The sequence below is a fragment of the Sitophilus oryzae genome, unplaced genomic scaffold, assembly GCF_002938485.1.
Source record: "Sitophilus oryzae breed Bouriz unplaced genomic scaffold, Soryzae_2.0 scaffold_1500_pilon_pilon, whole genome shotgun sequence".
NCBI lineage: Eukaryota > Metazoa > Arthropoda > Insecta > Coleoptera > Curculionidae > Sitophilus > Sitophilus oryzae.
The window spans coordinates 2,017,108-2,045,071 of record NW_022146171.1 but is presented as its reverse complement, the minus strand read 5'-3'; the positions used below and the strand labels follow the sequence as shown (position 1 = coordinate 2,045,071).

The 27,964-nt window shown below is 36.1% G+C and overlaps 2 protein-coding genes across 6 annotated transcripts in view; both read right to left on the bottom strand.

The window, feature by feature from the left end:
- Positions 1 to 5,371, bottom strand: part of LOC115878125 (large neutral amino acids transporter small subunit 2) — a 113,300-nt gene extending 107,929 nt beyond the window's left edge. Inside the window, exon 1 of one of the 4 annotated variants that reach the window (XM_030894495.1) lies at positions 4,511 to 5,371. In XM_030894495.1, coding sequence (XP_030750355.1) covers positions 4,511 to 4,751 — 241 coding nt within the window. In that variant the 5' untranslated portion in view covers positions 4,752 to 5,371. Of the gene's footprint in view, positions 1 to 84; positions 386 to 958; positions 1,015 to 2,736; positions 3,090 to 4,510 lie in introns of those variants that run through there. The other 3 variants (XM_030894494.1, XM_030894498.1, XM_030894496.1) reach the window with 3 other exon arrangements.
- Positions 5,372 to 9,527: 4,156 nt separating this feature from the next.
- On the bottom strand, positions 9,528 to 13,365 carry LOC115878126 (putative nuclease HARBI1). Of its 2 annotated transcripts, none has more exons than XM_030894500.1 (4): positions 10,632 to 13,365; positions 10,306 to 10,578; positions 10,060 to 10,250; positions 9,528 to 10,003 (listed from the first exon to the last, which is right to left on the bottom strand). In XM_030894500.1, the coding sequence occupies exons 1-4, from the start codon at positions 10,920 to 10,922 to the stop codon at positions 10,000 to 10,002; spliced, it is 759 nt and encodes a 252-aa protein (XP_030750360.1). In that variant the 5' UTR covers positions 10,923 to 13,365; the 3' UTR covers positions 9,528 to 9,999. The 2 variants fall into 2 exon arrangements, with proteins under 2 accessions (XP_030750360.1, XP_030750359.1); XM_030894499.1 differs by having other exon boundaries at positions 10,064 to 10,250.
- Positions 13,366 to 27,964: the final 14,599 nt, after the last annotated feature.

Genomic DNA, 27,964 nt, shown 5'->3' with positions numbered 1-27,964 from the left:
CAATAAAAAGTTACAAATATTAGCAAGTGTTAAACAAGTGGGTTAATAAAGTGATATTAGTTTAAATTGCGAATAAAAACATACCTAGTTCTGCATAGCAGAGAGCGCCCAGCATCAACAATATCCCCGACAATACCCACACAATTATAGCCATTCCCACTGATCCAGAGTACTTTAGTACTCCCTTAGGAGACACAACAATTCCCGATCCTGCTTCACACCCACTATAATCGCGACACCGTCCAACAACGTCAGTTCTTTCTTCATTTTGAACTCTTCTTCGCCGGAAGAAGAGTTTTCCTTAGACCCGATTTTTTTCGTCATTTTTTTCGGTATATTTTAGTTCCGAAAATTCAAATTAACCGTTCATTGGCGGGCAAAATTGTCGTCCATGCCGACCTCATGCTCGTAAAAAAGCTAATTAAGTATAAGTAAATTTAATAATATAATTAAATTATCATTAAAATTATATTATAGTTCTATATACGATCCTTTTTTCTAAAAAATAAAAATTGTTTAGTTCAATTGCAGTATATAACCAAATTTGAATAATACATTATAAAACACTTTATTTAATATTATTACATTAACAGAAAGTGTTTATTATATAAAAGAACGTTTTCGTCACGTATCATGCAATTATTCATGTATGTTATTAGACGGTTAAAAACTCTTTTTGGGTTTTATACATTATATGACAATAAATTCAACTTCTAAAATGATGCAATGAATAAATTTGTTATCACAGACCATCCAAATTTTAAAATATTCCTGCATGAAAATACTTCATAAACAAATCTGATATTATTAATAATTAGTAAGTAATTAACCAGCAGAAAAAAAGTATAATTATAGATAGTTTTTGTTCGAGTAACAATAAAAAGCTACAAATATTAGCAAGTGTTAAACAAGTGGGTTAATAAAGTGATATTAGTTTAAATTGCGAATAAAAACATACCTAGTTCTGCATAGCAGAGAGCGCCCAGCATCGACAATATCCCCGACAATACCTACAGAATTATAGCCATTCCCACTGATCCACAGTACTTCAGTACTCCCTTAGGAGACACAAAATTTCCCGCGATCCTACTATAACACCCACTATAATCGCGACACCGTCCAACAACGTCAGTTCTTTCTTCATTTTGAACTGTTCTTCGCCGGAAGAAGAGTCTTCCTTAGACCCGACTTTTTTCGTATTTTTTTTCGGTGCTTTTCAGATCCGAAAATTCGGTATTTTCGGTATTTTTTAGTTCCAAAAATTCAAATTAACCGTTTATTGGCGGGCAAAATTGTCGACCATGCCGAACTCATGCTCGTAAAAAAGCTAATTAAGTATAAGTGAATTTAATAATATAATTAAATTATTTTATAGTTCCATATACGAAACCTTTTTCTAAAAAAAATAAAAATTGTTTAGTTCAGTTGCAATTTGTATATACCCGAATTTGAATAATACTTTATAAAACCCTCTATTTATTATTATTACATTAATAGAAAGTGTTTATTACATAAAAGAAAACTTTCGTCACGTATGATGCAATTTTTCATGTATGTTATCAGACGGTTAAAAACTCTTTCTGGGTTGTATACAATTATATGCATATATAACAATAAATTCAACTTCTAAAATTATGCAATGAATAAATTTGTTATAATAGAACAACCCAATTTTAGAATATTCCTCCATGAAACTACTTCATAAATAAATCTGATATTCGCAATAATTAATAAGTAATTAACGAACAAAAAAAAGTATAATTACAGATATTTTTTTGGACTAACAATAAGAAGTTACAAATATTAGCAAGTGTTAAACAAATGGGTTAATAAAGAGATATTAGTTTAAATTGCGAATAAAAACATACCTAGTTCTGCATAGCAGAGAGCGCCCAGCATCGACAATATCCCCGACAATACCTAACAATTATAGCCATTCCCACTGATCCAGAGTACTTAAGTACTCCCTTAGGAGACACAAAAATTCCCGATCCTACTATAACACCCACTATAATCGCGACACCGTCCAACAACGTCAGTTCTTTCTTCATTTTGAACTCTTCTTCGCCGGAAGAAGAGTTTTCCTTAGACCCGACTTTTCTCGTCATTTTTTTCGGCGCTTTTTAGTTCCGGAAATTCAAATTAATCGTTCATTGGCGGGCAAAATTGTCATCCATGCCGACCACATGCTCGTAAAAAAGCTAATTAAGTATAAATAAATTTAATAATATAATTAAATTATATTATAGTTCTATATACGAAACTTTTTTCCAAAAAAAAAATTGTTTAGTTCAGTTGCAATTTGCATATACCCGAATTTGAATAATACATTATAAAACACTCTATTTATTATTATTACATTAATAGAAAGTGTTTATTAGATAAAAGAAAAATTTCGTCACGTATGATGCAATTTTTCATGTATGTTATCAGACGGTTAAAAACTCTTTTTGGGTTGTATACATTATCTGCATATATAACAATAAATTCAACTTCTAAAATGATGCAATGAATAAATTTGTTATAATAGAACAACCGAATTTTAGAATATTCCTGCATGAAACTACTTCATAAATAAATCTGATATTAGCAATAATTAATAAGTAATTAACGAACAAAAAAAGTATAATTACAGATATTTTTTTCGACTAACAATAAAAAGTTACAAATATTAGCAAGTGTTAAACAAGTGGGTTAATAAAGTGATATTAGTTTAAATTGCGAATAAAAACATACCTAGTTCTGCATAGCAGAGAGCGCCCAGCATCGACAATATCCCCGACAATACCCACACAATTATAGCCATTCCCACTGATCCAGAGTACTTTAGTACTCCCTTAGGAGACACAAAAATTCCCGATCCTACTATAACACCCACTAAAATCGCGACACCGTCCAACAACGTCAGTTCTTTCTTCATTTTGAACTCTTCTTCGCCGGAAGTAGAGCTTTCCTTAGACCCGACTTTTATCGTCATTTTTTCGGCGCCTTTTAGTACCGAAAATTCAAATTAATCGTTCATTGTCGGACAAAATTGTCATCCATACCGACCACATGCTCGTAAAAAAAGCTAATTAAGTATAAGTAAATTTAATAATATAATTAAATTATCATTAAAATTATATTATAGTTCTATATACGATCCTTTTTTCTAAAAAAAATAAAAATTGTTTAGTTTAATTGCAATTTGTATACACCCGAATTTGGATAATACATTATAAAACACCCTATTTATTATTATTACATTAATAGAAAATGTTTATTACATAAAAGAAACCTTTCGTTACGTATGATGCAATTTTTCATGTATGTTATCAGACGGTTAAAAACTCTTTCTGGGTTGTATACATTATATGCATATATAACAATAAATTCAACTTCTAAAATGATGCAATGAATAAATTTGTTATAATAGAACAACCCAATTTTAGAATATTCCTGCATGAAACTACTTCATAAATAAATCTGATATTAGCAATAATTAATAAGTAATTAACGAACAAAAAAAAGTATAATTACAGATATTTTTTTCGACTAACAATAAAAAGTTACAAATATTAGCAAGTGTTAAACAAGTGGGTTAATAAAGTGATATTAGTTTAAATTCCGAATTAAAACATACCTAGTTCTGCATAGCAGAGAGCGCCCAGCATCGACAATATCCCCGACAATACCCACACAATTATAGCCATTCCCACTGATCCAGAGTACTTTAGTACTCCCTTAGGAGACACAAAAATTCCCGATCCTACTATAACACCCACTAAAATCGCGACACCGTCCAACAACGTAGTTCTTTCTTCATTTTGAACTCTTCTTCGCCGGAAGTAGAGCTTTCCTTAGACCCGACTTTTATCGTCATTTTTCGGCGCTTTTAGTACCGAAAATTCAAATTAATCGTTCATTGTCGGACAAAATTGTCATCCATACCGACCACATGCTCGTAAAAAAGCTAATTAAGTATAAGTAAATTTAATAATATAATTAAATTATCATTAAAATTATATTATAGTTCTATATACGATCCTTTTTTCTAAAAAAAAAAAAATAAAAATTGTTTAGTTTAATTGCAATTTGTATACACCCGAATTTGGATAATACATTATAAAACACCCTATTTATTATTATTACATTAATAGAAAATGTTTATTACATAAAAGAAACCTTTCGTTACGTATGATGCAATTTTTCATGTATGTTATCAGACGGTTAAAAACTCTTTTTGGGTTGTATACATTATCTGCATATATAACAATAAATTCAACTTCTTAAATGATGCAATGAATAAATTTGTTATAATAGAACAACCCAATTTTAGAATATTCCTGCATGAAACTACTTCATAAATAAATCTGATATTAGCAATAATTAATAAGTAATTAACGAACAAAAAAAAAGTATAATTACAGATATTTTTTTCGACTAACAATAAAAAGCTACAAATATTAGCAAGTGTTAAACAAGTGGGTTAATAAAGTGATATTAGTTTAAATTGCGAATAAAAACATACCTAGTTCTGCATAGCAGAGAGCGCCCAGCATCGACAATATCCCCGACAATACCCACACAATTATAGCCATTCCCACTGATCCAGAGTACTTCAGTACTCCCTTAGGAGACACAAAAATTCCCGATCCTACTATAACACCCACTATAATCGCGACACCGTCCAACAACGTCAGTTCTTTCTTCATTTTGAACTCTTCTTCGCCGGAAGAAGAGTTTTCCTTAGACCCGACTTTTTTCGTCATTTTTTTCGGCGCTTTTTAGTTCCGGAAATTCAAATTAATCGTTCATTGGCGGGCAAAATTGTCGTCCATGCCGACCACGTGCTCGTAACTGCCACTGCGACTCAGACACTCTTGTCCCGACCGTCGGTTTTTCGTTTCTATTGTAACGGTATAATTGGGGCCTTTAGATACCGGCTTACAACGGGCCGGTTTTTGTTTGTACGCAAGCGTTCCTTACCGAGATAGCAAAGCCAATGGTAAATTATGAATACAGTGAGTCATAAAAGTCGTGTAATATAAAATTTGGAAAAGGTATTCAAATATAGGGTGAATACGCCAGTAGCCGAACATACACCAGTGCACAGTGGTTCCCCTTAATGAGCTGCGCGGTCATAACTGTTAGATATCTAGATATAACTTGACTGCACTTTTTTTAATAGAAATTGATAACAAATGCTAAATAAATGTATATAAAAAACTTAATGTAATTTGTATTAAAAAAACTGGGCCCAGTTCGGGTGATTTGCATTTTAAGTTCTAACTATTCGGAAAGGTATACAGATGGCACATATGACATGTTTTTTTCATATTGAAGAGGTCAAATTTATTTTAAATGTTGAAAAAATAAAAGAGACAGTTGTTTCATTTTATAAATACAATTTTATTCGGGGTATCGGAAGGAAGAAAATGTCTTGGCTGAGGAATATTAGACAGTGGACAGGGCTACTCGATGTTCAGTCGTTAATACACACCGCCCGGAACAGAGAAGCAATGGAAAATGTTATCGCAAACATCCATTAATGGATCTGCACTAGAAGAAGAAGAATTTTATTGTCAATTGATATACAGTGTGTCCACGAAATAAGTTGACACGAAGAGGAAAAAATAAGTTATTTTTATTTTAAGACAAAAAGCCAAAAACCACCCGATATAACCACCCGGTATAAGATCCGGCGGCAATTCGCGGCAGCCAGTGGCAATTAATTTATATGCAATATACTTTAAGCAACAAGTATTATCATGCCGTTTAAGAGGATTTGAAAGGGAAAGTAGTTAAAAGTCTTAAAAAGTGACAAGCAAAAATGTAAAAATACTATTTTTGTTGCCTTCAAATAAATTGCCATAAACTAATATTACTTAGGTTTAATTAAGTGCAAAAAAGAAAAAACAGTTTTTTACCTTCTTTTCGAACGTCCATTACAGAAAAGGCAACAGCTTTTATCAATTTAAATAAAATAAGTAATTAATTAGCGTTATCTGAAAACTGTTTATGTCAGCTTGATACCAGTAGCAAAAATGTGACATTTCTAATAAAAAAAAGCGCTGCACTAGGCTTACTTGATTTTGTTATTTATTATGTATCATTTACAGGGTAATATAAGGAAAGTATTAGCAACAGTTTCATGCAAACATTTTGAAATTAATATTTCTAAGTAATGACCTATCTGGAAACCACTGTGCAGTGGTCGGACAAAACGTATTTATTGGGAAATAAGTTAAAAATATGGCTTAGTACCTATTGCCTTCAAATAATTAAAAACTTAATTCTACCAATTCTTCCGCTTTGTTCTATAACATTTTCTTTGCCTAAATTGTCACCCTGAACAGTTAAAAATTCTGGAAAGTGACCACATGTTTGTACTTCCTAATTTTTGTCTGTTAAAGATGGAGGTGAGATAGTTCGTCAAAAATAAATTTTAATAACGCCAAAATTATAATGAAAGAAGCGATAGCCTCTAAAAGAAAAATAAAAGAGGCTTTTTTTAATACAATCTAATAAAAATAAATGTATTGCTCATGCATCTGTAGATGTTAGTAATGTATGGCAATCGCTTTTTTGATTTTAAAGAACATAACATACGTAAAAATTAAAAATAATCATACAGAAAGTCTGGACTTTTTGGTTTTACCTTATTAAGTAATTGTTATCAGGTAGTAATTGCTAATTTTGAAGTTTACCTTGATATAATGTCCTTTTAACAGAACGTCAACGGTTTTTGTAGACGTATCTGTTTTAAAAAACTAAACTGTTCTCGAATAGTTGAATTTAAATATTTTCAATAGTTTTTTTCTTTGTTCTTTGTATTTTTTTGCTTCCGACGACGGAAAGAGATAAACTTTCCGAAACGTTAAGCAGAAGTTTATTTTTTTGTTCGTTAGGCAAATTTGTATATCTGTTAACCTAACTTCTGACAAGTAGTTTCCGTTTGGGATTAACGCAGAAGTGTTTAAATAAAATAACTATTTTATTTTTTAGATTTTCTTGCATTGGCCAAAAACCCATATAGGATTTTTTGGAGAGATGAATCCGCCATATAGATATAGACATTTTTTATAGTTTGTCAGGGTAAATTAAAAACTTTGTATCTAATTGATGAAGTACATATTATATAACTTTACGTGTATGTAAAATAGTCTAAACTTTTATTTCAAATAACAAAAAAGGATACTTTTTAATATTTTAATGTTAAATTGAGGTGTCCGATAAATTCATATATAATTTTGTCTTAAGTCCATAACTCTTTTTAACTGGAAAAATAACTCTTTTTCTTGGTAATTGATATGTAATATTGGCTGTCTTTTTCGTTTGAAATATAATGAAACATGAGTTTTTGGCAGTGTTTAGTGGCCGGACAGCAAAAACTCAACACACACGCAGATCAAAGGAAATAAAAGTTGTCCGACCACCGCACATACAGGTATTTTAACATTCCAGCTGGCCAAAATTATCAAATAGGGTTTTTGGGTGTTATATAAAACTTGATGCTAAATTAGGCTAATTTAAAGAAAAAGAAGCAGTGTTTAACTTACTACCTGGATAGTAATGGCATGACTACTTACTATGGAACCTGAAAAAAATATAAAATTGCCCAAGTTATTTATCAGAAGTAAGAATAAGATGTAAGATATACAGAAATAAGATATTCCATTAGAGATCGGAGGATGAAGAATATATTTCCTCTTCAAATGTATCCATTGTTTCATCTCCTTCCCAGAACTTCTTATTTTTTAGTAAAATGTCGGTAATTTGAAGTGACTTATTGCCGTATCTATAGTCGGTACTTGAGTCGATCTCAGGCTTGAGCATGGCCTTAGATGAAAAATGCGTACTATAGACGAGACTTGGTCAAGAAAGCGACAAACTGTGCATATGTAACTTGAGACGTACTCAAGAACGGCAAGCACCTTGCTTAAGTATTGCCACAGAGCAATATTTGGGACAAAAACCACAGCTTAACAATTTATTTTCTTTGTTGATTTGTTTAGCTGTGCTCTGTGCTGCGACGCGACGCGTCATTCTTACGCCAACTGCCAAACCGATCAGTTGTTTCCAGAGTTGTTTCTCAAATTTAGTTGTCTGTTGTCTTTAGTTGTTTTTTATTTTACCTTTATTTCTATTCTGTGTGTTATAATGAGTTTAGGTAAATTCAAGATTTTAGAAAAGAATATTTTATTATAGCATTATAATTTTGTAGCAAGTGAAAGGACGCCATACACCAACCATGAAAAGTTGTTGTTGGCGAATCTAGTGGACAAGTACAAACTTGTGCTGGAAAACAAAAAAACTGATGCCAGCAACCTCCATCAGAAGCAGCGCGCGTGGGACAAAATTGCTGCGGAGTACAACGCCCAGGCCACAATGATTACCGTCAGACGCACTGCTACACAGCTAAAAAGCTGTGGAATAATTTAAAATAAAGGTACCTTTTTTGAAAATTGATTAAAGTTTATATTTATTACTATATGGTTCTCTTTGTATACTTTATTATGTTATAACCTTTTCAAAAACTTTAATTTTTGTAAAAATGTTATAGTCATAATAAATGCAAATATATTTATATTTTTTAGGAAAAGGAAGGCTAATACGGAGGTGAAATACCAGCGCCTCGTTACTGGTGGAGGTCCAGAGCCTTCCGAGTCACAGGACCCTGTGATGGAAGCAGTTAGCGTGGCGGCACCACATGCAGATGTGATGATGTCCTGTAAATGGGATATGACAGGCGTCTACGAGAGACAGCAAGCAGAGGAAACATCACATGCTACAATGCAAAGTACGTTTGTTATATTTTCTTTGAAACCGATAATCTTTTATAGAAATTTTCTTTATTAACTTATTAATTGTAATACATTTGTCTAATTATTATATTTATTTTTAGACTATGAAGTCATTGAAGTGGTTGTGGAAAAAGGGGAGGGAACCAGAACCAGAACCAGAGGATATTTATCCCTCCACTTCTGGTAATTCTAAAGTAAGTTATGCTTAGCTTGATTTTAATTTAATTTGTTTTTTAGGGTTGAGCATTAAAAAAATGGTCGCTGCTACTCCAAAGACCACCTTCACAGCTGACCATCCTTTATGTGCTGCCAAACAAACGGCTAGTGAAACTGGTAAATAAATTATATACAATATTCTCGTATGGTCTTGATTTTAATAATTGTGTTACAGGGCGACAAGGTCGGGCTGCCCAAAAAGAGGCAGACTTAAGGATGAGGAAGGTGGAGGAGAGCCCTCAACAACAACTCCCAACTACATAGTGTTCGACAAAAAATTGAGGAGGAAAACATGCAGGCAGCTGTTCTAAGGAAAAAAGTAGAGGAAGAAAACCTGCGGACAGCCACAGCATTGCGAAAAAAGGCTGAGATAGAGGCTGAGCTAGCTATGCTTCATATGGAGTTGTTTAAAAATAAAAACATCTAAATAGATTACCATAAAACTTTATTGTTTTATTTTAATTAACAAGTAATATTATAGTACTAATAATATTAAAAATCGAACAATTTGACTATATTTCTATCATCATTTTAACCACAAAAATTTAAACACAAATTAAAGTAATGCTTATAACATATTTATAAAAAGCATAAGGAAATTTTAAAACCAACACATTCTTACTACAATTAATATTTAAAAAAAAACACTGGTTGAATATACTACCAGTACTATTAACAAACAAAAAATAATACTAAAAATGATTTTGTATAAATTCATTTCTAAAACCTAACCCTAACTGATCCAACGGAACATTAATTATTGCCAATATCATCATCTATATTCTCAGCCACCTCGTCCTCAAAAATAAAGTTGTCCTTACATTTTACACCTAAATTATATAAAGTTGCTGTAGCATAAATTATTGCTTGGGTTGTTTCTAATTTTGTTGTCAGACCTCTATACAAGCATGGAAACCTTCGTTTATAAACACCAAACACACGTTCAACAATGTTTCTTGTACTCTTGTGAGCTCTGTTGTAGCGTTCATCACGTACATTACCTGAAAGCCACAAATTAAAAATATATATTATAAGCAGATCTCTATGACAGAATTACTTGCCTGGATGAATTATTGGTGTCAGCAAGTATGGTCGACAAGGATATCCATTATCCCCCAAAAGAAAGCCACCCATTTGTCCTCTTTCACAAAATACTCGAAGAGCACTTCTATCGAAGACACTGTCATGAACTGATCCGGGATGTCTGACAACAATATCCAACATTTCCATCTGAGGACCAATTGCAACCTAAATTAGTACATATTTTAAAAATAATTAATAATAATTAATGTTTCTGACTCACTTGAACATTCAAGGAGAAGATGCCTTTGCGATTTCTGAAAACTTCAGCATTATCGCCTCCTGGGTTAACGATTTTTATGTGTGTACAATCTATGCATGCTGCCACCCCAGGAAATCCAGCTATTGCCTGAAACAACCGTACGTTTCGTCGCTTTTGTTCTAAGCCAGGATGCTGAATATATTCAGACAAAAGCCTACATATTTCCTCCGAAATCCTTCTTATTATAAGGAATACCGATTGTTGACTTATTCCTCGTAAATCCCCACTAACCGTCTAGAAAATTAATATTGATTATAAACATTGATTATACAAAAAAGACCACTTACCTGAAAATCTCCTGTTCCATAATAGCGTAAACAAGTTAATAGCTGTATTAAGGGTGATATGGGTAAGCCTCGGTTATTAACTCGTACTAAACGATGTATAATGCGTGGTAGTGTAACCTCCAGAACAATAGCTTTTGAAAAACGGTATCGGTATCGAAAATCTTTGTCGTTGTAAAAGTCAATAGGATTTTCGGCATCTCGAATATACCTTTTGGGCACTCTTTCATTTTCGACTACCTCTTCCAAATAGTCGAGATACTCTCGGAAATCGTCAATATCGTCTTGATCCATTTATAATTATAACAAAAACGGCAAAACACAATCAAAATCAGAAACACACAGGAAAAGGCAGACAAAAGACAAAAGTAAAAAGACGAGTTGGAAAATTATAAAATATTGGTTATGTTTACGCAGTGTTTCAAATATTACATTTCAAAAATCACTAGAATTGTTACTAAAAACACAAATGTTACTAGACATCGTTTGCTCAAGCTTTGCTTCGCCGAGAATACCCGAAGGTTTGACTATAGTAGAGACGGAATCTCAATATACTGAGTAAGGCTTGGCTAAGTTCGACTCAAGTCTGAGATTGAGATCGGACTATAGGTACGGCCATTATAGATACGAATTTTCTACAAAACATATTTCTTCTTTGGTAATATCTACAGACTCCTTTATAAAACGAATTCTAATTGGTCGACAAAATATAGGGGATGATGGCGTCGGATTTTGCCAAATCACATTTTGGTTCAAGTCACATATAAGCTTGACTGGTACAAAAGAACTTTGAAAGATATTACAGTCAGAATCTTCCTCGCAACTAAACTTTTGTTTAAATTGTGACTGCTGGGATCCGTCACATCCCCATTTACATATCAAAACTAGATTTGTACATTCTTGTTCACTTAGCAATTCCAAAACGTCCTCAAGATAAGTGAGTAATCGTAAAACTGTATGATACATTAGATCTTGTAATCTAATTTCAGCACAAGTTTCGGTTACCCTAAATGCACTTTTATTTGGGTAACAATCTTTCTATAACAGACTAGACTATAACAGGGATAAAACATTTTGTTTGTACTTCTAATAATTTCATATTGACGCCTTGATAGATCTGCTTCCACCAGCATTGACAACGCATTTAAAGGAGAAATGCGCAAATCGTCCTTTTTTGCTCTTTTCCAATTATAGCGTTTTTATACTCGGTGCCTTTTGCGGGATTACTGATTAGTTCCCTTACAACATAACTTTTTGGCTTAGCGTTTTAATGGCCTTCCGATCTTAGCTGCATCTGAGTAACATAGCCTATAATTTCCGGGCTAAATTTACCCCTCAACTCGTCGGTCTTTCGCCTCTTAAGTCTGAAAAGGCTTTTTCTGGCCTTCCTGAAGTGGCCCTTAGGAATTATGGCTTAGGAATTCCGAAAACTCCTTGCAACCATAAGTTATTTTTTTCCAAAAATCTTTCTTCTGTGTAATGAGCAGCCACCCAACGCCTTTTAAATTCAAATTTTTCATGAGAAAACTTTTGTTTTATAAAAAGCCTTTCTTCACCACAAAATGATTCAACAGATAGAAGATAATTTTCTAAATAGTTCAATTTGTCATTGAAAGTTGGTAAGTTCTGTCTTCTCATTAAGTTGTACAACTTCAATCGGGTAAAAAGTTTTACATTGGAGCAACCTAAAGTAACAGAAAATCTATGTTGTAAACTAAAATAAAATATTTCTGAAAACAAAGTTTTGTAGTTTTTAATTTTCTTATAAATTTCTTCGAAAAGGGGGGAAATATGTGGAATAGTTTTTTTTACTGTCAGAAACTACAATCTTGTAGAATATTTTTGCCACAAAATTAATTCCATAATTGTGCCCGGAAATAAATTAATTCTCTTAACGAAAAAAAAAATAGATGAAAATTTCAAGAATGAACAAAGATCGGTTTGATGCATAAAAAATATTGAAAATATCTCCAGGATAAATAAAGCTGTGTTATGCTAATAGTCGTTTACCTGCTTCATCACCTTCCATTATTTCCTAGAGAATTAATACACTATACGTAGCACTAAAACGTAAGGAATATATAAACTTAAATTCAAATAAAAATCGCTAAATATACTCGACACAAAGACGAAGTTTAGACTGATAAAGAGAAACTAAATTTATTTTAACATTAGCAAAACCCACAAAAAAGCGATCTCTGATCATTTGTCGAAACCGTCTGATAATTTTTTTGGTACATTTTATACTTTTTATAATCGACTTTTGGCCAGCTAGAATGGTAAAATACCCGTCTGTGCACCGGTCAACGCTAAATTTGGTATATTTGAGAGGTCGGACAGTAGCCTCTTTTCGACGTCATATTGCAGAGTTCAGACTGATTTTTATGAGATTTTGGTTATTTTCAAGCATGAAGCCTAAAGTGAAAAGGGAGTTTTCATCAATACAATAAACTGTCCGAGAAGAGGGAAAATCGCGTAAAACATGCAGTCAGTACAGAACCGTATTAAGTACAAATAAGCGACGTTGACCAACGAATGGAACCAGCACTTGTTTTAACCAGAGAAATTGCAAAAAAATGTTAGCTGGCCAAGAATGGCTTACAACTCACGGGCAAGCCAGTTTCTGGAAAGCCGTGTCGCGTAATCCAATTATTTTCTTTAATGCCAGTAACATTGGTTACGAGAAAACAAAGTCAAAAACTGTTATAAATCCAGAGTATTACAGTTGGGGGTTGGAACCTTTGGTGTTACACAGCAAAATAAAACACTAAAATCACCACAATACACCAAAACTAACTAATAAAAATAACTTTTACTTTTACACTAAACGCGCGTTTCGCTAACCATGTTAGCCTGTAGACTGTAAGACTAGATCAGTCTTAATCATCTGCTGATGATGCTAACATGGTTAGCGAAACGTGCGTCCAGTGTAAAAGTAAAAGTGTTTTGGTGTATTGTGGTGATTTTAGTGTTTTATTTTGCAATCCAGGGTATGTTTAGAAGAATAATTATAAGTGCTGCTCAATTTAAAGAACTTGATTTCAAAAATATGTTATCATTCGAATTAACTCCTACTCCTGCCTCGTTATTTCATGAGGACGGCTCAATGAGGAAAACTGCAATACCATCCGAACTAAATAGATTGTACTTGCTTTCGTCCGACCAGAGTACCTTTTTCCACTGCTTGTGGGTCCAATTTGCATGTTCCAATGCAAATTGTAGTCGGGCCTGCCTATTTTTCTTATAAATAAAACGACTTTCGGGTAGGTCTTCTGGCATTTAGTTGTGCCTGTTTTAGACGCCGTCTAATGGACCTAACAGATATTGAAATAAAGGGATATTCGTTCCTTATATCCTCCGCAGTGCAAAATGGATTTCTAAGTGAATATCTTCTTTTTATTTTATCTGTCGCCAAAGTTGTTTTTTCGGTCTTCCGTGCTTGGATATACTGGCAGTTGTCCCACGACTTCTATACAAATTAATCTGTTTGCACACAACACTTTTATGTAAATTTAAGTGTCTAGCAATATCAGTTTGTTTAATTCCCGAATGATACTTCTCAATTATGATTTTTTTTATTTGATCTGAAAAATTTATCCCGCGCGGCACATTTTTAACGCTCTGTAAACCCAATACCACGATCTAGACGCTTTAACAAGAGAATATCTCATAGAATGTTAAGAAGAAGATAAGGTTTCTCCACCTGTCCGCTGGAATTTGTAAATAATTTTTTGCCTGCAAATTTATTCACAAAATAAGCAGTTTTTATATGGCTATACAAAGCAGATTAAATGCGAAATATTTTCTTGATATCCTATTCTGCAGAAAGTAAACTGTATTTTGACATAGTAAAAATATTAAAAGTTTCTCCACTTTTGGCCGGTACTGTACATATAATTATATCTTGGTGTCCTGCCATGAAACAGCCCCTGCAGTGCTGCTAAAATCGGCGAGAGCATCTCTATATTTGCAAGCGGACTTCTATCCACGGTTTTCTTGTTGGTTCCTTTAAATTTTATATAAACCTGTTACTGTTAAAGTATCCTCAAATTTAAAGTCATCCCTTACACGAACAAAATTGTGTATTGCGCAGCATGTTTTTATGATTGCTACTGCGGTTTCCTCAGACACATTCATGGCTCGGTGGATATACGCCACTTGTAACTTAAATACCGAAGGAACACTCTACCTTACCTCTTGCTCTAGACAAACGGTAGTTAAAAATTCTTCTCCTTTTTGTTAATTCTTTTCCAGGATAAGGTCGCATTAAGTTATTTGTCAGTCCAAAAGCCTCATCGCCAACGATTACATATGGCATACCTGCTACTTCCTGTGGTTTTGGAATATTTAAGGTGCCTTCTTCTAATTTTGTAAATAAGGAACAGTTTCTGAATATTGTAGAATCCGATTCTTTACCATAGGAGCCAACATCTATATATCGTCGGCGTCATGTGAAAATTGCGTAAGTCCATTTTTTAGTGAAATTGGACTTTTGACACCATGTTGTCAAGAATTAAAATACGAATAGACTGGCACAGAAAGTTTATTAGAAAATTGTTAGATGGCACCATAATACAGCTGTATGAAAACTGCGCAAGTCCGATGACGTTTAGGATAGAGTGAAATATGCGTATGTCCGTTGTTTATCAGGTGTCTATAACGCTTGCTACGTTAACCTATTATTTTACAGTTTTAAAGTGAAATAGTTCCTGGGAATTATTATTATATAGTTCAGGTAAGTGAAGGAAATGTATAAAATATATAGATGGTTTATTATTGGTAGTTATAGGTAGTGTAAAGCTCCTAAAAAATTAGGCAGGGCTTAAGCAATTTTCATTTTAAGGTTATATGGAGTTAGACAATTTTCATTTTAAATTTATATGGAGTTAGGCAATTCTCATTTTAATTTTATATGGAGTTATGCAATTTTCTCTTTAAGTGAGATGGAAGTAGGCATCTCTAATCCTGAAAAGTTCGAATATTTAACTGTATCTTTATGATTTATCGGTATTGTTACGTTTTTCGTCGGTTCTGTGTGGATAGAAAGTCACAATTTATTTAAACACTATTTATTTAACACTAATTAACAAAAACAATAACGATAAAAGACTTATAGAACTATTTACAAACGATTTATAACTAAGAATTTATTTTGAATTTTCGCGCGTCAACTGCACTGGTATATTTATAACTGCCCTCTCTAGGCCACTGCCGCCGGCTTTTATACCGACAGGTAAAAGAAATCTAGAATAGTCCAAAGATCGTTAGGCGCATAGAGAAGGTTTCCGAATGTTCTCGTATGTACGCGTCCATTCTAGTGGGTCTCGATTCTTCTCGAACGAATGAATCATTGCGGTGTCTATGCGATGTTAAGGTCATCCGAGGGCGGGCCATATTGTGAGGTTAGGTCGAGTTCACACCGGCTCGCAACACTGCCCCCTTCTTAGGCACATGCTCGTCCCGAGATGTATACGGTGAATGAAGGTATTTGCAAAGCTGGCCCCTGGTACATTGCGAAGTCTGGTAGAAATAGCAGTCTACAGTTTTCTCTCCCGATCTCAGCTTTGGGTTGTAGCAGCAAACGAGGATCTCGATTCCCGTAAATCTGAACAAGACTTCAATCATGTTCCGGATTGTACGCCAACTCAAACCATCGAGTCCACACGCCAGCTTCGGAATGGCTAATCGTGCAATGTTGTTGTTTAGCAGGGCTTCTCTCAGTTCAATCAGGGTCTTCCATAGATTGAGATAAGTCGGCTTACTCGGGGACCATTCCTTGGTGACCAGGTAGAAGATGTGCCTTGCTTGACCATGTGCATTGTCGGTTAGCCTCAAGACGCTTCCAACCTCTGGATCCTGTCGGCGTAGTTCTCCGACACGCCCAAACTTCTCATTGAACGTCGCAGCGATTCCTCTGGACATCCGCAAATCTCGAGCCACACAATGAGCGAGCGAATAATCAGGAGGCACGGAAAAGAGGTCTCGTTGATCTTCTTTGGTTACACCATAGCGAGCCTTCTCACTGCTGTTGTATCGGGCCATGAAATCGTCAAAGGACATCTCCGAATCAGGGGGATCAAAGCTGCAGGTTCTCACGGTCCCAGCACGATCTTCTATTTCGCCTTGGTAGGGGCTCAAACGGTTGAAATGGACTACCCTCGGTTTTCCTTTTGGCAATTTTCTGATACGGTATACGACGTCATTAATTCTATCCATGACTTCGTATGGCCCTTCCCACGAGGATTGTAGCTTCGGAGATAACCCACGACGTCTCTGCGGGTTATATAGCCACACCAACTTCCCTGGTTGGTATCCTCCATGCTCAGCTTGAATGTCGTAGTGTTCCTTCATTCGGTCACTAGCACTTTGAATATTTAGGCGGACTCTCTGATGAATGTCGTCCATCCTTTGACGTAGTGTGTGGACATAATCTTCTCCGGCGACTTCTTCTCCCGGTCGGCAACCAAATTTCAGATCACAGGGTAGGCGCACTTCCCGTCCCATAACGATGCTGGCTGGAGTTTGCCCTGTAGATTCTTGGACGGATGAACGGTAGGCCAACAGGAACAGGTGAAGAAATTTGTCCCAGTCTCTTTGGTGGTCAGAGACTACTTTGGCCAGATAACGGTTGATAGTTCTGTTCATGCGTTCAACCATCCCATCGGATTGTGGATGTAGAGCAGTCGTCCTGGTCTTGCGGATGTTCAGGACTTCACAGACGCCTTGGAACAGATTGGACTCAAAGTTTCTTCCCTGATCTGAATGAAGCTCCATGGGAACACCAAACCTGCAGATCCATTCTTTAACAAGGGCATCAGCAATCGTGGACGCTTCTTGATTTGGCAACGCGTAGGCCTCGACCCATTTGCTGAAGTAATCCAGCCACGTCGATCGCTATTCGTTCGAAGGGACTACCAACATTGTACTGGCGCATAGGGGCTTTACCACGCTTTTGTGGCCCATTAATGGCTGCGCAAATGTCACATTTCTTACACCAGGCCCTCACATCTTCTTTGCAGTTCACCCAGTAGAACCGTTCACGCAGCTTGCCAAGTGTCTTGGTAACACCAAGATGTCCTCCGCTGGTTCCATTGTGAACTTCCTCCAAGACTTCTGGGACCCTCTTCTTTGGAATGACGATCTGCCTTCTCTCTTCTTGTCCCTCCGGTCTCTCGATCACACGGCGAAGTAGTCCGTTATCTATTACCAAGGAATTCCACTGGGCCCAGTACACTTTACGTTCGGCGAATATCTGCAAACTTCTTCCCACGTTGGTCTTTGGCCTGCGTTTTTCCAGTTAATTACTAAACCTAATTCTGGGTCACTGGTTTGGTCATTTGCAAGATCTTCGGGTTGCCAACTATCATTAACCACAGTTGTTCTTAGGAGTTTCGCTTCTTTCTCTTCTGCTCGGGAACAATGCTTACAGTCCTTAGCGCAAGGTCTTCTGGAAAGTGCGTCGGCATTCCGATGGATTGCCCCAGTTCGATGTTCTGTGTCGAAGTCAAATTCTTGTAATCCTTCAATCCATCTAGCTACCTGCCCTTCAGGATTCTTAAACTGCAAAGCCATTTCAAAGCAGCATGGTCTGTTCTTAACAAGAACTTTCTTCCATAGAGATACTTGTAGAAGTGTTCCACTTCTTTAACTACTGCTAGTAATTCTCGTCTGGTTACAGAGTAGTTCCTTTCCGGTTTTGACAAGGTCTTACTAAAATAACCAATGACTTTTTCTTGACCATCCTGGATCTGAGACAGAACAGCGCCTAACGCAACATTGCTAGCGTCGGTATCCAATATTAAGTTTCCGTTGCCTAGAGGGTAGCTAAGTATGGGCGCACTAGTCAGTGCCTTCTTCAATTTTCGGAATGCCTCGTCAGAATCTGAGTCCCAAGAGAAACGCCTCTCGCCTTCGGTAAGTCTGGTCAATGGTTTTGCGATGGTGGCGAAACACTGTACATAACGGCGATAGTATGTGCATAGTCCCAAAAAGCTTCGTAGTTCATGTTTATCTCTAGGTATTGGCCACTCTTCCACTGTCTTGGTCTTCTGTGGATCTACCGCAACTCCTTGGGAGGAGACTACATGGCCCAAGTAGTGTACCTTTGCACACAGATGTCATTTCTTGGGGCTAAGTTTCAAACCAGAGCTCCCTAGTCGCTTGAAAACTTCTTCCAAATTCTTCAGATGATCGTCAAAGGATTTCCCAACCACTATGATGTCATCCAGGTACACTAAACAGGTAGTCCAGGATAGTCCCTGTAACACAGATTCCATTAGTCTCTCAAAGGTAGCTGGCGCGTTGCACAATCCAAAAGGCATGACGGTAAATTGCCACAGTCCGGAGCCCACCGAGAACGCTGTCTTCTCTCTGTCTTTCGGCGCCATGTCGACTTGCCAATATCCACTCTTCAGATCTAACGTAGAGAATATCGTTGACCCCGCCAGCGTGTCTAGAGTATCGTCTATCCTCGGCAGGGGATAACTATCCTTCTTGGTAACATTATTGAGCTGCCGATAATCAACACAGAACCTGGTGGTACCGTCTTTCTTCTTTACTAGTACTACCGGCGATGTCCACGGGCTGTTAGATGGTTCGATGACACCCTCTTCTTTCATTTCTCGAAGGATTTTATCAGCTTCTTCACGTTTGGCGAGCGGAAGTCTTCTCGGATTTTGTTTGATTGGTCGTGCATCTCCGGTATCAATTTTGTGTTGTACTAAATTGGTACGACCTCTCTGTCCTGCTTCTCCTTTATCAAACACATCTTGATACTTGATTATCAGGTTTCTCAATTTTCTTCTATTTTCGGGAGATAATCCTTTAACGTTTACTAACTCCTTCACCATTTTGTCCGGAATTTTTGAAGTCGAAACTTTGGAGGCTTCCACGCTTCGAACGACTGAGGAGACCGAACAACAGTACCCTAAGAGGGTTCCCTTCTTCAAGGATACAGAATAATAATTCGTGTTCATTACTCTCACCGGTACAGTTTTCTTCGCTCGTAGCAGGGCTTTTCCAACAGCGATCCCTCGTCCTATTTCGCTGTCATGGTTCCTTGGCTCCAACAGAATAATACTCCCATTATTCATTTTACCTTCTAGGCAACCATCCAAAAATATCTCACAGCGCTCAGGGATCGAAACATCTTCTGCTACCACCACGCGAAGCGTCTCCTCACATTTTCGATGCAGAACCACTTCTTCTTCATTTATTTTCAAAATTCCTTGTTTGAGGTTTAGCTCAAAACCTCTAGTGGTCATGATGTCCATTCCGAGAATAAGTTCATCTTCGATGTCTGCTACTAACACTCGATGATTAAAACAGGTGCTTCCGATAACAAAATTAAGATCTACCTCTCCATGGATGAGAGCGGAGCTTCCTGTAGCTGTACGTAGTCGCCATTGTGTTGTTTTAATCCTTTTTGATGTTTTAAGGATATCCGGCCTGATGATCGTTTTGGTCGCACCCGTATCCAAAAGCATGGTTCGTAACTCTCCATCCACGAAACCATCCACAAAAATGCTGTTGAACTTGTGTTGTAGCGATGCGACTTGAGCAGTTTTCGTTGGAACCTGTTGGGTACTGCTCGATATGTGTCCCTTTGATTCGACACTTGGCGAAACCGGGTCCACGTCCTTTTCTTTACAGTGACTTCTTACGTGTCCTGCCTGGCCGCAATTCCAGCAACAAGTCGGTCCTTTCTTGCCCATGTACTCCTCCATGACTTTCCGCACAATGCTTTCCACGGATTCGTCGGAACATTGGTTGACCGCCCGTACTCTCACTAGAGACCGAGAACTTTGTTTCGCGGCCTCAAATTCTAGGGCACGTGCTAAAGCATCCACCAAGTGCGTTGGGTGGGCTAGGAGAAGTGCTTGTCTTGTCTCGTTATCACGTAAGCCGTCGGAGAATGCCTGTACTGCCAACCGCTCCATAACATTCTCTGGCGTAGCAGGGTACGCAAGGCGAACGAGGCGGGCTACGTCGGCTTCAAACTCCTGCAGAGACTCATTTGACTTTTTGAATGCGATTTTTTAGCTGGGAATGATAGACATGTTCCAAATGAGCTTGGCCGTACCTCATTTCTAAATGTCGTACCAGTTGCTGATAATCTCCCTGTTCCGATGGTGACAATGTCTGCAGGATATCAGTCGCATCTCGCAGTGCGACAGTCAAAGCGGTAGCCTTTTCAGCGATTGTCCATCCGCGCTCGCAGCGGCCTCAAACTGGCAAAAATAATTGGCCCAAGCGGTTTTTCCGTCAAACTGTGGAGGCTTAATAACTGACTTTGAGATATACTTATTTTCGACTAGTTTCGGTGCCTCCGATGTTTCTTGACATTTTGGTGAATTGGCCTTTTCTATTTCTTGTTTTAAAATTTCGATTTTTTTATTTACATCGTCCTCAATTTGTGTTATTTTGTCTTGTGTATCTGTTATCTTCTTTCTAATTCCCTGGAATTTTCTGTTATCTTTTCTTCTAAATTAAGTATTTTATTATTAAAGCTGGCCTGTATGTCTTTAGAATTTTCTGCGATCTTATCTTCTAAAATATTAATTAAATCCTGGGAATTTTTCATCATTTTATCTTCTAAATTATTCAAATTGCCGTTTAAATTGTCTTGCAAATTTTTCAATGACGAGTCAAGGTCACCTTCCAGCTCGAAGTAAAATGTGTCAGGATCCTCACCTTCCTCCACCAAAACGTCTCTCAGTCTAGCTTGCAAAATGCTTTTCTTTCCATCTGTCTCGCACTCTCTCTCTTCCAATATGCATTTCAGTTCGGACACTTTCAAGTCTTTCAACAATTTTTTCAGAGCCATGGTCAGTCTTTTTATTTTTCTTGTCTATCACACACGCCACACTTGACACCAATTGTTACGTTTTTCGTCGGTTCCGTGTGGATAGAAAGTCACAATTTATTTAAACACTATTTATTTAACACTAATTAACAAAAACAATAACGATAAAAGACTTATAGAACTATTTACAAACGATTTATAACTAAGAATTTATTTTGAATTTTCGCGCGTCAACTGCACTGGTATATTTATAACTGCCCTCTCTAGGCCACTGCCGCCGGCTTTTATACCGACAGGTAAAAGAAATCTAGAATAGTCCAAAGATCGTTAGGCGCATAGAGAAGGTTTTCGAATGTTCTCGTATGTACGCGTCCATTCTAGTGGGTCTCGATTCTTCTCGAACGAATGAATCATTGCGGTGTCTATGCGATGTTAAGGTCATCCGAGGGCGGGCCATATTGTGAGGTTAGGTCGAGTCCACACCGGCTCGCAACAGTATGATTAAATGATCGCAATTATTATCTCAAACTGGAAAACATTTTAGATATTTCATGGCTGTATTTTTTCTGTTCCAGAATGAATGTAAATTCAAGAGGGTACACAATTTTATCTAAAATAGGGTCATTAGAATCTAACACTCATCAACTCAATAAGCAAAATGAGCTTTCTATGGCAATACAGAATTTAGAAGAGGAATGCTCTAAAGCAGAAGAAGTTCTACAGGGGAATTTGGACGACAACGATGATGAAGATATTCTCAGTGATATTCAAATAAACACAACCAAAGATTTGGAAGACTTGTTAGATAGACCGCTTCAATGATGCACTTGATGAGGAGCCGCAGCCAGAAATTGTACAAATGAACATCGAAAAGAACCAAACATATACAGCATCAAATGAACATATTACCAGTGAAGAAATCAGCTCAGATGAAGACTACCAAAACGACTTGGATGAAGAAGTTGAAAGCGATAGCAGCACAAAAGGTGTTGGTTTTGAAAGTAATAGTCAATCAATATTTATTTACGTAATCACAGCTCAACAATAATAATTTACAGGGCTGTCCAGTGAACATGAACCCGAAGCTAATAATCAATCTGAAACCAATAATTTAGAAGAAAATATTATTGACTTAGAAAGTAAAAAACGCAAGAGATAGAAAAATAGACTCAAATAAAATAGAGTGATAGTAGAGAGTGGAAATATAATGTGAACAAAAAGAAGAGGGAAGAAGGAAAAAAGATACATGGGAAAAAAAGGAAACACATTTTCGACTGAGAATAGCGATCGTGAAATGAAGAATCGATGCTTATGTACAAAAAAATTATCTAAAAAAGGGAGTCAATGAAATGCTTCGGAATAACAGAAGAGGAAAGAAAAAAAGATTGTAAAAAATTTTGGAGTTATTCTTGGGAGGAAAAACAAATTTACATCAACGGAAGAGCGACAGCATTAAATACAAACAGGGCAAGAAACAGAAAGATTGAAGGGACTAGCCGTAGGAGTTGTAGCTATATCTTTTATATGGACACAGAAAGTGAAAAAGTGAGGGTATGTAAAACTATGTTTTGTAATACTTTAGGAATGTCCATGAGAACTGTTACGGACTGGCTTAATAAAAGCCAAAATTCACCGCAAGTTGAAAGAGCCGCCCCAAATTTAGAAGACCAAAGTCAGTCTGAAAATCAAAAAGAATTGCGAAACGCTAAAAAAAGCAGTCAGTCGTGGATCAGGTCATGGTCAGCTTGCCAAAGTTGGAATCACACTACTGCAGAAAGTCATCCACTAAACTGTATTTAGAACCATGTTGGAGAAGCAAATAGGAGCTTTACAGAGAGTCATGGTGTAGAGGTCGCCAAACAGAAGAGGCCAGTATGACACTGTTTAAATACATTTTTGATGGCACAAATTTGGCTCTATTTAGTCCTAAGAAAGATGAATGCGACATTTGCGTACGATATCGGACCAAAAATATTGAAGAGGAAATGTATCAGCAACACCTGAAGAAAAAAAAAAGAAGCACGAGAAGAAAAAGAAAAGGACAAGGCATCACCAAACCGAGTTTTTACAATGGATTTGCAATCAGTGTTGTTGTCACCCCAATCAAATGTATCCTCTTTATATTATAAAACTAAGCTCATAGTTCATAACTTTACTATATTCGATCTACATACAATGGCTATTGCTTCTTTTGGCACGAAGGGAAGCACAAATTCTCGGAACTATAAGACTTGCTGTTGTAATTCCTACTCGGTAAATGTAATGCAAATCTGTGTATGTACAGGGTGGACCATTTTGGTTGTTTCTATAGGGTATCTAGGAAACCGTAAGAAATATTCAAATTTTGATACTGCAGTCTCGGGTTCTTTTTTTGAAAAAATCACAATGGCGCAAACGGATCGTGGCTATCTTGATCGGTTTCGAAGCTACCGGGGGATTCTCAAATTTTGTACTTTTTGAAGATGTTCGATAGTTTGTTTATTTCACCAACCACGAAAAAATGAATCATACATTCTAAAGGCACTTTTCTGTGTAGAATGCAGTGCCGTAGTCAGACTTTTTTGGAAAAAAATATTTTTTTAGATATTAACTATACTCAACTATACTTTTGTTTTTTTTTTAAATAGAACCCCCTGTATATTTTTAAATTTCCTGATTCAGCTTGGCATGGGCTTCTCGAAACTATATAACACTCTATATTTATTTTAACTATTAGCCTCAACATTTCAAATTTTTCTTAAAATATCCAGTTAGTAGTAGGCCGCGCCGAGTAACAAAGTAAACGGTTGTCATGGTAATCGGGACCTACCTTTGATGGATGCGTGACATTTCATTTCAACAGATTGAAATGTGTGTATTTTAAATAATAAAAAAATGAGTAAATTTGAAAATTTTGAGAAACATAATACGTTAGAAGTTAGAATGTTATATTGAGTCTAACAAACATAAGCAAATGGCAGCTGATTTATATTTTGAGCGGTATTTTGAGCGCGAGCAACCAAACCCAGCCATTTTTAAAAGGTCAGAAAATAGTTTAGTCCTAGCCACCTAGGTCACTTGATATCACTCCCTTGGACTTCTTTCTCTGGGGCTTTCTGAAAAACGAAATTTATCGAAACGCAAATAGACCATTAGAAGAGTTACAATATGGTTTTGTTCTGGCTTTGCAAAGTGTAACCAACATTAACATTTGAAATGCTGTTTGCGGCGGCGTGCAGAGACGGTGCCAACTCCGTACCATTAAAATATGTTCTTTTGTTTCTGTCACACTTATTTTTTATTTGCTTCGTATTGTTCGAATTTATTTAATTGCTAATACATGGATTAATTTCAAAGTAGATATTCGCTTGTTTCCTTTAATACTAGGCATGACCTACCAAGAGGAAAGTCGATATGTTTAAATAAATTGGAATTTTAAAGTTAATAGTGAAAATAAATATATAGCGTTATATATGAAGCCCGTGCCAAACTGAAGCAGGAAATTTAAAAAAATACAGGGGGTTGTATTTAAAAAAAAATAAGTACAGTTAATATCTAAAAAAAGATTTGTTTCGAAAAAAGTCTGACTACGCCACTGCATTCTACACAGAAAAGTGCCTTTAGAATGTTTAATTCATTTTTGCATAGTTGTTGAAATAAACAAACTATCGAACATCTTCAAAAAGTACAAAATTTGAGAATCCCGCTGTAGCTTCGAAACCGATCAAGATAGCCACGATCCGTTTGCGGCATTGTGATTTTTTCAAAAAAATAACCCGAGACTGCAGTATCAAAATTTGAATATTTCTCACGGTTTCCTAGATACCCTATAGAAACAACCAAAATGGTCCACCCTGTACATCCTGTAGCCAAATATCTGTAAAAAAATAATAAATTAGGTTCAATAAAATAAAAGCATTTAATTAGATTCACTATTGAAGCTAATTTTAAAATTAATTAGTTCTTTTTTTTTGTTTTTAGGTAAAGCAGTTGAACTTAAGTGGAAAAATTTAAGGGACGCTTTTGTTCGTCATAGACGTCAGAAGTTACATAAATCTGGAGACGGAGCTAAACCTGCAAAAACGTACATCTACGACAAAAAAACAAACCAAGACATACCTAACTTTCAAAATTTTACCCCGGTTTATCAACAGCCACAGCAATATCCATATATGGCCAATTTTCCAAATACAAGCTTCAATACGCCAATGTCTGCACAAACATCATATTCTACAGTATCACCTGGGCCGTCATATACGCCATCTTCTGCAGTACCACCTGGCTCCTCACATACATCATGTCCTAGAGTATCATCAGAGCTCCCATTTCCTCAATTTAAGAGTAGTGACAGTACTCGCAGTTGCAGTAATGCTGTAGAGAGTGTGGCAATACCAGCAAGTTCTCCGATAGAATCAGAGGATTCTACAAGCGGCATTTCAAACAGCAATATCATGAAAGAACGACTAGAAGAGTTAGGAACAATTTCTCCAGAAATGCTAAGACTATCCAACTGCGCCCTTACGAACAAAAAGTAAATGCGGTGGTCGAAAAAAAGGAAAATGGTCGATTATAACAGACACACCTGAAAAGGATGAGCTGATGAAAGCGGTAAAAGAAAGGTAGCCAAGAACAAAAAAGTTTTGAAGGTTGCAAACAAAAAATGCACTAGTGACTCAGACACGACACTCAAATCTCTCTTCACAATGAATCTCCACCTCAACGAGATCTTGAATATATAAGACAACTAGAGCAAGAAAAATATGGTTCTTCAAATGAAGAAGACAAACAAAGTGATAAAGAAAAAGATTCTACTTGCATAGTTTGTGGAGGTGAATATCGTTTAAGTAAGGAAGATTTTTTCCAGTGTCGATTGTGTAATAAGTGGGCCCACAAATCATGTGAAATTATTGGAAATTTACATTTTTTTTGGAAAACGTGCTTTTGAAATGTTAATTTCAACTGTCCATTTCATGGTCATAGTTGTCCATAACAAGGGCAACGCTCCATGAAATGGACAATTTATGTAATAAAGTAGATTTTTTTTTCGTTACGATTAGCTTTTTTTCAACTTTTCTATTGGAAAATCATTCAACAAACCCTCAACTTGTAATCTAGCAGAGCAATTTTAATCTTTTTTATTCAATTGCATATTTTAGAGCAAAAAAAGGAAAATTGTCCGTTTCAAGGAAACTCTCCCCTACCAACGAACTTCACCGATCATCGACAGATCAACAGTGAACGTCGACCAAAGCAAAAAATGCGTTGTACCAAGCCTGAACGCCGCGCCGTTTAAATTATCCGGTGAACTAAACGGTGATATTTGGTGGTTCAAGCGTCGTTCAGGGGTAGACCGCCTTTCCTTACGTTTTGATTATCGTTTTGTTATTGTTCTTAAGATTTTTCGTAATGGATCCTTTATTATGTGAATAACGCCAACCCAACCCAACCTATCCTGAATTATTTAATAGAGGAAATTTCCGCCTTAATTGCATCCAAAACAAACAAATTTAGTTATGTATATTTTTTATTTTTAGAATTCATGCTTTAACACCATCTGACATGGTATTTATCACCATTACGGTTCTTAGCAACAGGATCTTTTCTACAAAGTGTTGGTGATATCAATGGTGTAGACAAGTCTACTACAAGCCGCGTGATTACAAAAGTATCTAGAGCTATTGCATCTTTAAGCAAGGATTTTATTAAAATACCAGTAGGAGTGGAAGATAGAAATTCAAAAGCACAAGAATTTTATAATATTTGTCGCTTTCCAAGGTGCATAGGATAGCAATTATTGATTGTACGCATATGAAGATACAATCTGCTGGAGGGGCAAATGCAGAAAATTACCACAATAGGAAAGGATTTTTTTCATTTAATACACAATTTGTGACAGTGCGCGGCGATTTGAAAATATTTAAAATTGTGAGTAGATGGCCTGATGCTACACACGATTCAATGATTTTTAGAAATTCCAGAGTAAAGTCTGAATTTGAAAATGGAGTACATGGAAATTATTACTAGGGAACATTGGGTATGGAGTAAAACCATAGCTAATAACCCCTTTGGCGAATCCAACAACGAGGGCTGAACATTTAACGAAGCTCAGATAAGAACAAGAAACACAATAGAAAGGTGCTTTGGCGTACTGAAAAGAAAATTTCCTATATAAGCGACAGGTTTAAATGTTGAGAAAGTAGAAGCAATAGTGGTTTCCACTGCTGTTCTTCATAACACAGCATGTCAGTTTGCAGATCCAACATCATTAGTAACTGATGAAATTGAAGCGGAAATAAACATTGGAAATAATATAGGAGAACATGTTCCGAATGACTTGGGTGGTATAAATAACAGTGTTAGAGATAGTTTAATTAATATTTTGAATCACTGCAAATATGTTATTTTGCGACATAGAATATGTTATAGGGAGTTCAAACAGGTGTGGTTTACACAGATTTTAAAAAAGCATTTGACAGGTTTGACCATGCTGTTTTATTAGGGAGATTAGTTGAATGTGGTATGGGACCATCTCTGATTAAATTGTTTACATCTT

Coding starts and splice junctions, on each gene's coding strand:
- LOC115878126 (XM_030894499.1), bottom strand. CDS start 10,922: ATGGATCAAGACGATATTGACGATTTCCGAGAGTATCTCGACTATTTG. Junction 10,579..10,631: donor ATGGAACAGGAGATTTTCAG/GTAAGTGGTCTT, acceptor TTAATTTTCTAG/ACGGTTAGTGGGGATTTACG. Junction 10,004..10,063: donor GACACCAATAATTCATCCAG/GCAAGTAATTCT, acceptor TGTGGCTTTCAG/GTAATGTACGTGATGAACGC.